The following is a 12,588-nucleotide window of genomic DNA, read 5'->3' on the forward strand; positions in this document are numbered from 1 at the left end:
GGGCCTCGATTATTTCTCATGCCCTTACTGGAGTGAAGTGTTCATCATCGATCTTGTTCAGGGTTTTTTGACATTTTTATAACTTTTAATTGTGGTGGACAATTAATATAAAGAAGAGCACTTCTGTTTGCAATACTTAATTTATCTAAATTATTGAAATTAAATATGCACTTCTACTTTTATTAGTTAAGGGGAGGAGGGGGGAGAAAATGAATGTTTTTTGAATTATTTATGTATTTAATATGCGTTTTGTGAAGTGTTTATGTTTAAATTCATTGTATTGCACTGTTAATATTTGAAAATTAATAAAGTTAAAAAAAATCATGCCCCCAATTCAAAAAAATTAACCCCCTCTTTTACTAAAGTGCGCTAACCGATTAGCATATGCTAATCAAATTAGTGCACGCTAAACACTAGCACGTCTATAGAATAACATGCACATGTTAGCGCGCGCTAATAAAAGAGGGTCTAAGACTTTTCTCTTCTAGCAAACCTACAGTACCAATTTCCCTTGCCATTCCTCTGGCCACCTCTATTAGTTATATTAATCATATTTCCTACTTATATATACAGTTTCTTTTTTTTTTTATCCCGCATTTTGCTTTCTTTAGCATTTATATTTATATTGTTCACTGCCTAGCTGCAATAATTCTCTTTTTCAATTGACAGAATATCAACCCTCCGTAAATAAATGAATGCTGGAGATTGGAGGAGTAAAGAATGCTGGAAGGAAGGAGATAAATGATGAACAACATGGGGAAAGGGAGGGGGAGGGGCAGAGAAAAACCCTTGATTCCGTGGGAGGAGAAATGTTGGGCACTTGGAGGGAGGCTTTGAAAGGGAGGGAGGGAGAAAAATGCTTGATGTTGGGAGGGGGGTGGCTGAAAGGCAGGGAAGGACAGAGATGCTGGATGTCGTGCGAGAGTTGTTAGAGATAGGGAAGGAGAGAAATGCTGGGCACCAAGGATGGTTCAAAGGCAGGGAAGAAGAGAGATGCTGAACATCATGCGGGGAGGACTATGGGATAGTAGGTAAGGGAAAGGGAGTTAGTGGGGTTGGGGGCAGAGCTGTGAAACCCTCAAACAAAATGGCATTTTGCTGCCCTTGCAATTCTTTCTTCCCCATACTAGGGCCATTAGTAAACACAGCTTTCCAGAAGTTGCTCTTCTCTTTTTTGTACAAGTGTTTTAATGTTTTATTTACTTGAGGGCTTTTAACAAAAAGGTCCCCTAAGTTATCTGGGTTCTTTTTTTCCTCTTCTCTTTCCCCAGGAGATCCCAATATCTGCTCTATATCCAACCCGAACTTTGTCATCTACTCCTCCATGATGTCCTTTTACCTGCCTTTTATGGTCACACTGCTGGTTTATGTCCGTATATATATTGTGCTGCGGAGGAGAACGAAACGCATCATTGGCACCAGAGAGAGTGGCGAGAGTATGAGACAAGATCACAATCGCTCAATTCATGTAAGAAATTTTAAAGAGGGAACAAAATGAGGAAAAGGGCAGAATAGATGGCTGAGGAGAGCTTATGCCACATCAGTGGTGGGTGTAAATGGGCACACCTTAGTGCGGCAAGTTACATGCATGGAGGAGTATAATCAAAACTTTAAAGTGTCCAAAAACCTGCCTAAATTGGCACTTGGCTATCCTAATAGCAGGGCCATCCATGCTGATACTCAAAACCAACTTTCTGGATGGCAGCAGCACTTCTAAGCTGCTGTGGGTCCAGAGCTCAAAGGAGTGTGTTATGGGCGGGAATCAGGCGGGCTTAAACCTGGATGTACTGCAGCGATAATCAAAGCTTTCCTAGAGAGAACTTAGATGTTGTTAGTTAGACCTGCTCTAGTTGTGTCTAAGTGCCCCAAAGCTGCCCAAACTGACCAGATGACCACTGGAGGGATTAAGGCATGATCCCCCTTACTCCCCCAGTGGTCACTGACCCCCCTTCCACCATCCAGAGATGAGGGGATAAAAACAGTATATTGAGGGCTTGCCATCAGCTGACCACAACATCATGGATCACCTACCCCCACACATCACCTGACCCCACCCAATATCATGGAACACCCCCACATGCACATGCATTGGTAGAGGGAAGGCCCATCATTCTTAGCACGTGGCCCTGTAAAAAGGAGGGAGTGGACTTTCCTCCTCCAAATTTTGCAGCGGAAGGCATTGGGGTGTTGGGTGAGGTGGGGGGATTCTATGATGTCAGGTGGTGTCGGGTGATATTGGGGGAGCAGAAATGTTGGGGGGTGTTGGGGGGTTGTCAGGGGAGGGATGTAGGGCTCCGTGGCTCAGCTGATCCTGGCAGGGGGACTCTCCATCAACTGAGCCAACAGGAATCTCCAAAACTGGCTCAGCTGATGGGGATTCCTCTGCTGCAATCTGGCAAGGTAGTTGGGTACATCTACAAAACTTGCTTTTATGCAATTTTCAAGGGGATGTTTTTATTTTTGAAAATTGCCAAAAAAGATGGACGTCCTAAGGACCAAAACTTATACCTAGGTCATTTTCAAAAATAAAGATAGACATCTGGCAGCTTTGAAAATTGATATTTTTTTTCTCCTAAGTTTATGAACTTCCTGCTCAAAACGTCCAACATCAGACTTTATACATCTATCAAAAATGCTCCTAGTGTATAGCAGTGTTTCTCAACTCAGTCCTGGTGTATCCCCTTGCCAGTCAGGTTTTCAGGATATCCACAATGAATATATATGAAAGAAATTTACATATAATGGAGGCAGTATATGCAAATCAAGTTTATGCATCTTCATTGTGGATATCCTGAAAACCTGACTGGCAAGGGAGTACTCTAGTGAGAAACACTGGTATGTAGTATTTCAATAAATTATGTACATATATTGAAGACACATCCATGTATCTCCCATGCTCTGCCCACATGTATGCCCCCCCTTGCAGTTCAATGTTAAGGTACTTATGTGCTCCATTACAGAATAGCACATAGTGCACTTACATAGAAAAATAGAAATTGACAGCAGATACAGGCTTTATGGCCTATCCAGTCTGCCCATCGATATCATCTGCTTAAAGATTCCACATGCCTGTCCCACGCTTTCTTGAATTTAGAGTCCTCATCTCTACCACTTCTACCGGGAGTTTGTTCCACACATCTACCACCCTTTCCATAAATAAGTATTTCCTTAAGATTACTTTTGAGTCTATCCCCCTTCAACTTCATCTTATGCCCTCTTATTCCAGAACTTCCTTTCAGTTGCAATAGACCCACTTCCTGTACATTTATGTTGCAGAGATATTTAAATGTCTTAATCATATCCCTGCTCTCTCATCTTTCTTCCAAAGTATACATATTGAAGTCTATAGGGCTGTCTCTTTATACTTTATGAAGAAGACCACTGACTATATCCTGGTTATATATTTCTGAACATGTAGTCTCCAGAACTGCACACAATAGTCTAAATGTGGTCTCACCAGAGATTTTTACAGAGGACCTATCACCTCCTTTTTCCTGCTGACCATTCCTCTCCCTATGAACCCAAGCATTCTTCTGGCTTTGGACATCACCCTTTCTACCTGTTTGGCTACCTTATGATCATCAATAACAATCACCCCTAATTCTTGTTCTTCTTTCATGCACAGTATCTCATAACCGGTACTGCTTCCTCAATTTCTGTAGCCCAAGTGCATAACCCTGCATTTTTTACTATTAAATCTCAATGGTCAATTTCTAGACCATTCTTCTAGCTTAACTAGATCCCTCCTCATTCTATTTACACTATCAGGGTTGTCTACCCTATTACAGAGTTCTATATCATCCACAAAGAGGCAAATCTTACCTGACAACCTTTTGGCAATATCATTCACAAAAATGTTAAAAAGAGGCAGGCTAGAGACTGATCCATATGGCATTCCATCGGTAACATCCTTTCCCTCTGAGTGAACTCCATTTAGCACTATCTTTTGTCCTTTTCCACTTAACCAGTTTTATAACCTAGTTAGTCACTTTCAGTCCAAATTGAGAGCACTCAGTTTATCAGTTGCCCATGCGAAACCGTGTCAAATTTTAATTGAAATCTTGTATACCACATCTAGCACTCCCCTAAATCCAACTCTTTGGTCACCCAGTCAAAGAAGTTAATCAGATTAGTCTTACAAGACCTTCCTTTAGTAAACTATGCTGTCTCAAGTCCCACAATCTATTTGATTCCAGAAAACTCTCTATCTTCTCTTTTAGAAGTGTTTCCATTAATTTAATTAAACACTAAGGATAAGGCTAACTAGCTAGTAGTTCCCAACCTCCTCCTTACTTCCACTTTTGTGGAGAGGGACCATATCTGTCCTTCTCTAGTCCACAAGGACCACTCTCAACTCTAAAGGGGCTTTGAAAAAGGCAGCCAGTGGAGCTGCCAGAACATTCCTGAGTTCCTTCACTACCCTCAGATGTATGCCATTCAGCCCCGTTGCTTTGTCTACCTTTAGTTTAGCTAGCTCCTTGCAAACCCAGTCTTCTGAAAATTGGTCAAGGTCTACATCTTTTCTTATTATCATTTGTCTTCTGCAGTCCTACTGCAGGTCCTTCATCTGTGAACACAGAACAGAATATTTGTAGAACAATTACACTTTATCCTTATCAGTTTCTATATATTGTTCCCCTTCATCTTTGAGCCTCACAATGCCACTTTCGCACTTCCTTTTATCACTTATATATTTAAAGTATATCTATCTTATCCTCAAATTTTACCTTACTGACTATTTCTTCTTCCATTTGCATCTTTGCTTGCCTGACTACTTTACCAGCCACTTTTTGTTTTTACAGGTATTGTTGCCTGTCTTTCTCTTTCTGTGATGCCTTGTAATTTAAGAAGGCTTTCCTCTTTTCCCTTGCCTTATCAGCTGCTAATTTTGAGAACCAAAGGAGCCTTTTTTCTCTTTCTTTCTTTTGTTTACTTTCTTAACAAAAAGATTTGTTATCCTTAAAATGGTTTCTTTCAGTTTTGCCCACTGCTTTTCTACTTCCCAGGGTTATCACTTTTATGTTCAGGTTATCAACACTAGAGGGGAGAGGAGACATTATAAAATTGGTGGAAAATCAACAGTTAAGTATAAATAAAAACTTCTGGCAGATTCCAGCCTAGTTTTGATTTGAGCTGAAAGTATAAAATGAGCAAGAGGAAACTGCTCAGTCAAACATAATCCCTGTACTTACTTTACTGTGCATATGCTGCAAAGTCCATGAGTATTTTTGTACCTGCAGTCATCACTGCCCTGCATTTTTAAGGGAAATGGATTGGGTCTTCTATACCACCTTTTTGTAGCTCTAAATCCACACTCAAAGTGGTTTACATACAGGTACTTCAAGCATTTTCCTTATCTGTCTTGATGGGCTCACAAGCACCTGGGACAGTAGAGGATTAAGTAACTTGGCCAGGGTCACAGGGAGCAGCATGGGGTTTGAACCCACAACCTCAGGATGTTGTAGCTCTAACCACTATGCCACACTCTCCTTGAGGAGTTTCCCTTTGAAAATTAGCTTGTAGGTCCATGGGTACTTTCCTGAAAGCTCTCCCATAGATTTGAAAATTGCCCTCTATATGGGGTAAACCTATAACTATGCATACAGGAGAGTGACTCTTTTGAAACTTCTCCCTCCAGTATGAGAATGAGATATTGTGTTCACAATTTTTGGTATTATTATGTATATAATTATTGTAAGCCCAGAGTGGTAGGTGGAGTCGAGTATAAATATTTTCAAATTAATAAATAAATTAAAATGTGCATACTCCCTGACAGACAGATGAAAAGCCATGCATTACGACTCCTAATGCTTGCATGAAAGAAGAGAATTGCTCCCCAATGCAATAACCAAATCACATGAAAATGGGCTGTGCACATAAAAACTGCTTTAATGTGGGGAGCACACTAGATGCATGCATGCATGGGCCTGACAGAGTGATAGCTCATGTCAGTTCACAATCTCCACAGTCCTGGGGGTTTTTGTGTTCTAACACATCTCCCCCTTCATCTCCTCTTCAAGGATGTTGGGAAAAGTTGTGGGTCCTGTATGCTAAGTAAAGAGAAGAAACAAGCATAAAATCTTCTCTGACAGTGACCACAGAAGAATGCGCTAACCCTTTACTCCTCCTCTAGGCTTGCATTAAAACACTAGTGTCAGAGAACCTTGCATTCAACCTTTGGGTCTTCTGCAAATTTCTCTTCATCTGCACCAAATAACTATTATCTTCGTTACCATGGAAATTAAATGCTCTGTGCACTGCTGTCTATCAAATGCTTTGCACACAGCTCAGGTGCAAAACTCCTTTTTACACTGTGTTCACAAAATTGTATGCCAATGCAAAGCTAACTCTGTGCACAAAGCCTAGGCAAAGCTAACACAAGTCTAGCATGCTTTATTGCATTTGAGCAAGGGAGTCTGCACCTAGAAAACCTGTGGCTGTTTTATTTTTCTAAATTGCTTATAAGAAGATAACTGGTAAAGAGTTCCACCAAAAACTAGATTGATGCAAGAACTGATCTGACAACATCACTTTGTACTTTACTTTCTTTGAAGTCAGATAATGTAAAAACAGATAAGTTCTACAATTCCTGAATGGTAAATCAATAAGATTAGGCATATAGGCTAGAGCTAACCCAAGAAGAATTAAGTTAAAGAACAAATTTTAAATATAGCATGTGCCTTAGCTGGAAGCCAATGGAGTTTTAGAAATAACTTAGAAGACCTGTAAATTTAACACAATGATATATTTTGCAGCATTTGAAGTGTTTTAAATATGGAATTCCTAGCTCAAATATAAACTGAATTGCAATAATCCACATGGGATTATTATACGAGGGGCCACTGAAAGGTTCTCAGCCCAACCAAGAAGAGAATGATGTGGAGCCATGATACTTACAAATTATTCCACACTTTCGTTGACACTTCATTTCATATCATTGAAACATAGAGCTCCTTTTACTAAGCTGTGTTAGGGCATTAATATGCAGAATAGCGCGCGCTACAATGCCGCGCGCACTAGACACTAATGCCAGCATTGAGCTGGCGTTACTTCTAGCCACATAGCACGGGATTAGCGCGTGCTAATCTGCTGCGTGTGCTAAAAACGCTAGCACACCTTAGTAAAAGGAGCCCTAAGTGTCAAGAAAAGTGTAGAATACCTTGTAAGTTTCATGGCTCCACATCATTCACTTCTTGGTTGGGCAGGGAACTTTTCAGCGGCCCCATGTAGTTGACTGAACTATAAGTCAAAAGGAATATTGGTCAAATTTAGACCTAATTCTTCATAATTTCCATAATAAACATAACATTTTTAGCTGAAATTGCATGCATCTGTGGCTCAAATGTAAGACAGTTACCCTCTATTGTATATCAAAGAATATGTATAAAAGGTGATTTTTATATACATGTAGCCCTCAATACCAATACTTTTATCTCAGTGATCCCTCTCCCATCCTCACCATACAAGTTTCACCTTTAGTTAAAAGAACATAATCCAGAGGGGACGCTAGAGAGCCTGACAGGAATGGCAGTTTAGTTGAACAGCTCTCACCACGGCTTGTATACAATCGAGTTTACCGGATTATTTTCAACAATTATTCATAACTTTAATCTTCTTAAAGATTGATTTATCTTATACTTTGTTGACCTCTGGCTTTACTTTGAATAATGGCAACTGCAAAAACAGGTAAAAGGCACAAGCCTGAGCCTCGTTCACCATCCAAAACACCCCTTCCACCTACAGATAATGACGGTAAATATTAGAAGAATTAAAATCCCTCAAAGAAATAATGAACGATACCAAAGACACCGCTGAATAAAAAAAAAAAGAATTAACCAACCTTACAAATGAAATCTCATAATTCAAACTTCGGATTATTAATCTTGAGACAAAAGTGACTGTCAATGAAGAAAACATCAAAATGCTCCAGAAGCAGGTAAAAAGAATAACTCAATTAGAACAGGACTCCGAAGACGCTAGTGATTGAGCTCGTAGAAATAATCTGCAGATTCTGGGTGTGCCAGAGGGCCGCGAGAGTCAGGATATAGTTAAATCCATCGAAATGCTTATTCCTAACGCCCTCAATATTACTTTTGAAAAAGACCTTGAAATAGAGCACACCCACTACACACCCGGCGCTAGATCACACATGATAAGTACCCACGGCTGATCATTATTAAATTACGGCACTATCCTCAACTTTTACAAATCATGCAGAAAGCTAAAACACTAATGTCGGTGAAATATGAAGGAAAAACACTAATGTTTGTACCAGATCTCAGCAAGTTACTCTGCAAACTCCAGAAAGAAACTCTTTGCTTTTTGTCCACAATTAAAAGCTTTAGGAGCTCGCTTTGGCATTTTATATCCTGCAAAGAATGTGTGTGACCTACAAAAATAGAACAAAAGACTTTACCAATCCTGATGATCATGAGGCCTTCCTGGAGGAGCATAACCCAACACCAATTGATGTAGCCTGACACGTGGATTCCATGTTCCCTAGCTGCATCCTCTGCCTGAAACACGAATTTAGGCCTAACCTGGGTAACTGTATCTGTGATATAATTTCTATTTGCTCCCAACATCTATAATCAAAATACTAAAATTTCAATGAGAATCGTCTGCATTTCACACTATCTTGTAACTTGTGTTTACAGAGGTAAATCTCAAAATGATTATCTGGAATAATAGCTGTCTTTGACACTCTGTTTAATGGGATTACAACTATGCCTCTAAAAGCTTGTTTTAAATATTATTATAATAGTAACAGTAATTAATGCATTATGGTTGGTTTTATATATGCTGAGCTCTAACTGAATATCACCATAGTTTCAAGACAGCAATGTGCTGTATGACGAATTTGATCACTGTAATGTATACTTATTTTGTTTATAATCTCAATCTTTAATAATACCAGATTGACAAAAAAATTCTTACTATTTGAGATATGCTATGAGGGGGATTTGTTGCTTTGTTTGCCTTATGCTGTTCTTCTCTCCAACCCAGAATGCTATCTCATGGTTTTGTTATCATATCAAAAATATCTTCTCATATAGAGAGGTTTATAGTAGTTCAACCCACAGACCTCAGAAATGCCTAGGAGTATGTTCAGTTATCTTTAGAGAACATACAACCCTAAACGGCACCCATAGTCGTCATAGGTCTTTATTTTAATGTTTTTGCATTTATTTAATAACTTATATATATTTTAAATAGTTATATCAAAAGGTACTCATCTTAGCTTTCATCTATGCGGGTGGGGGTAGGCACTCCGACATAGGCTATGTTTCGCCCCAACGGGCTGTATCAAGGAATCCCCCTGCAATAATATATAGTTATTTAGCGTTGTAGCATTACAACATTATAATGATTCTTAACCAATAAGCATAAGAAAACATTCTACAATACCTTATATCCAGCGACTCATGCTTCCCGCTATAGAATTTTAAATCGGAAAACATGGCCGCGGCGTTTGTAGCTATAAATAGCTAATTTCGTTTCTAACGTAATGACATCCTTCAGGCGTCAGACACACCCCCGGTCTAGTTTATCTATTATTTTGCAGTCAAATTTAAAGACAACGTTCATTCAAATCAGAGTAAACCACTCAAGTTCAGCGTTAAGCCCTAAAGGTATAACAGAATTTAATTTGTAGATCCACTTCTGTTCTTTAAAATTTAATTTTTCTTTAAGATTTCCACCCTCCCACCCTACAGAGACATGATCTATAACCCGCCATTTCATATCAGAAATCTTATGTTTTTTATCTCTCCAGTGTTGGACTCTAAATTCCCTGTATTTATTCTCGATTTATGCTCGGTAAGACGAATATTTATTTTCCTGCTTGTCCGTCCAATATAAAGCAATTGGCAGGGACATTGAATCATATAGATGACAGAGGAGCTTTGACAAGATGTATTAGAACGAGCCCGATAAGTCCAATGGTGCGATCTTACACTAGAGGGCCCCATCTGGAACGACCCAAGGACTGAGACTACTTATCGGGCTCGTTCTAATACATCTTGTCAAAGCTCCTCTGTCATCTATATGATTCAATGTCCCTGCCAATTGCTTTATATTGGACGGACAAGCAGGAAAATAAATATTCGTCTTACCGAGCATAAATCGAGAATAAATACAGGGAATTTAGAGGCCCCTCTCGTCCAACACTGGAGAGATAAAAAACATAAGATTTCTGATATGAAATGGCGGGTTATAGATCATGTCTCTGTAGGGTGGGAGGGTGGAAATCTTAAAGAAAAATTAAATTTTAAAGAACAGAAGTGGATCTACAAATTAAATTCTGTTATACCTTTAGGGCTTAACGCTGAACTTGAGTGGTTTACTCTGATTTGAATGAACGTTGTCTTTAAATTTGACTGCAAAATAATAGATAAACTAGACCGGGGGTGTGTCTGACGCCTGAAGGATGTCATTACGTTAGAAACGAAATTAGCTATTTATAGCTACAAACGCCGCGGCCATGTTTTCCGATTTAAAATTCTATAGCGGGAAGCATGAGTCGCTGGATATAAGGTATTGTAGAATGTTTTCTTATGCTTATTGGTTAAGAATCATTATAATGTTGTAATGCTACAACGCTAAATAACTATATATTATTGCAGGGGGATTCCTTGATACAGCCCGTTGGGGCGAAACATAGCCTATGTCGGAGTGCCTACCCCCACCCGCATAGATGAAAGCTAAGATGAGTACCTTTTGATATAACTATTTAAAATATATATAAGTTATTAAATAAATGCAAAAACATTAAAATAAAGACCTATGACGACTATGGGTGCCGTTTAGGGTTGTATGTTCTCTAAAGATAACTGAACATACTCCTAGGCATTTCTGAGGTCTGTGGGTTGAACTACTATAAACCTCTCTATATGAGAAGATATTTTTGATAAACTATTTGGAGAGGTTTCTAAATATAGGAGCTGGATATAATAGATTTGTTATCATATGACAGTAAAGCTTGCACAGAGATTGTTTTACCATACATGTTTCTTACTGAAGATACCATATTTTGTACTACTATAATATTCTACAATTTGAAATTGCTGATAAAATATTTGTACGACCTATACTGTATATCTTTTATGATATTTAAACTAATCGCACTGAGGGCTCCTTTTATGAAGGTGCACTACGGGTTTTATCGCACGCATCGGATTAGCGCATGCTATAGCGCATGCTAGCCAAAAATCTGCCACCTGTTCAAAAGGAGGCGGTAGCAGCTAGCGCACACGGCATTTTAGCACGTGCTATTCCGCGTGTTAAGGCCATAGCGCGCCTTTGTAAAAGAAGCCCTGAATGTCAAAGGACTTAATAATGTGGTAAAACAAAAGAAGGTACTCTCATATTTGAATGATTTGGCTCCAGATGTCATTTTATCACAAGAGACACACTTAAAAACCATGAATTCTGCTAAAGTGAAACTTAATTGGACTTTACCAACTTTTTTCTCACCAGCTCAAGAAATTAAGAATGGTGTTATCACCTTAGAAATAGATCAGATATTCAGATATTATCTTCTGTCAATGACTCGATGGGTAGATGGGTCACAGTTAACTTGTGCATAAACCATCATCATCAATCCATTACTAACATATACGCTCCCATGACAGATTGACCTGATTTCTTCTGTGAAATGGCTAACCAGCTATTGCTTAACTCTTTAGCGAATAAAATAATTGGTGGGGATTTCAATATTGTCTTGGATTCTTAATTAAACAGACGCTCTAATGCTCCATATAAGAAACCTAAAGCTTGGGCAACTCTATCTGATATAATTTCTCAATTAGATCTGATAGACTCATGGAGAGTTATGCACCCGAACAATGCTAGCTATACATTTTATTCTGCTCCCCTTTGCTCCTATTCAAGAATTGACTATTTTCTAACTAGTAAATCATTACAGAATCATTACTATGAATTGGATATCAAAGAGATCATGCTGCTATAGTACTCATGCTACACAATATTTCTCAAATTTGCTTATCTATACAATGGATTTAATCCTGGGTTGTTATCCGAAGATGGCTTTGAAGAGAATATAGGACAGGGGTGTCAAAGTCCCTCCTCAAGGGCCGTAATCCAGTCGGGTTTTCAGGATTTCTCCAATAAATATGCATGAGATCTATTAACATACAATGAAAGCAGTGCATGCAAATAGATCTCATGCATATTCATTGGGGAAATACTGAAAACCTGACTGGATTGCGGCCCTCAAGGAGGGACTTTGACATCTCTGATATAGGACAAGCGATTGTGGAATTTTTTTAACATAAGCCAGAAGATACTAATTGGTTTACAACCTAGGATGCCTTCAAGGTCTATATCTGTGGAGTGATTATTTACATTTTGGCCAACTTAAAGAAGAAACATATGACAGAATTGTGCTCACTGGAATGCAGAATTAAAAGTAAAGAGTTAGAACATCTACTTGATCTCAACAATCATAACAAAATATTAGAGTTACAAAAATTAAGATATCAATGTAACTCATTGCTGAGGAAGACCATTGCACAATCTGTCTTCATTAAAGAAGCTAATTATTATTCTGATAGCAATAAAAGTGGT

At 38.8% G+C, this 12,588-nt stretch overlaps 1 protein-coding gene across 1 annotated transcript in view; it reads left to right on the forward strand.

Annotated features, from left to right (window-relative positions):
• Positions 1–12,588, forward strand: part of DRD3 (dopamine receptor D3) — a 191,246-nt gene that overhangs the window by 157,554 nt on the left and 21,104 nt on the right. Inside the window, exon 6 of the mRNA XM_033942917.1 lies at positions 1,272–1,468. Within this exon, the coding sequence (XP_033798808.1) occupies positions 1,272–1,468 (197 nt within the window). The remainder of the gene's footprint in view (positions 1–1,271; positions 1,469–12,588) is intronic.

The sequence above is a fragment of the Geotrypetes seraphini genome, chromosome 4 (genome assembly GCF_902459505.1).
Source record: "Geotrypetes seraphini chromosome 4, aGeoSer1.1, whole genome shotgun sequence".
In the NCBI taxonomy this organism is placed as follows: domain Eukaryota; kingdom Metazoa; phylum Chordata; class Amphibia; order Gymnophiona; family Dermophiidae; genus Geotrypetes; species Geotrypetes seraphini.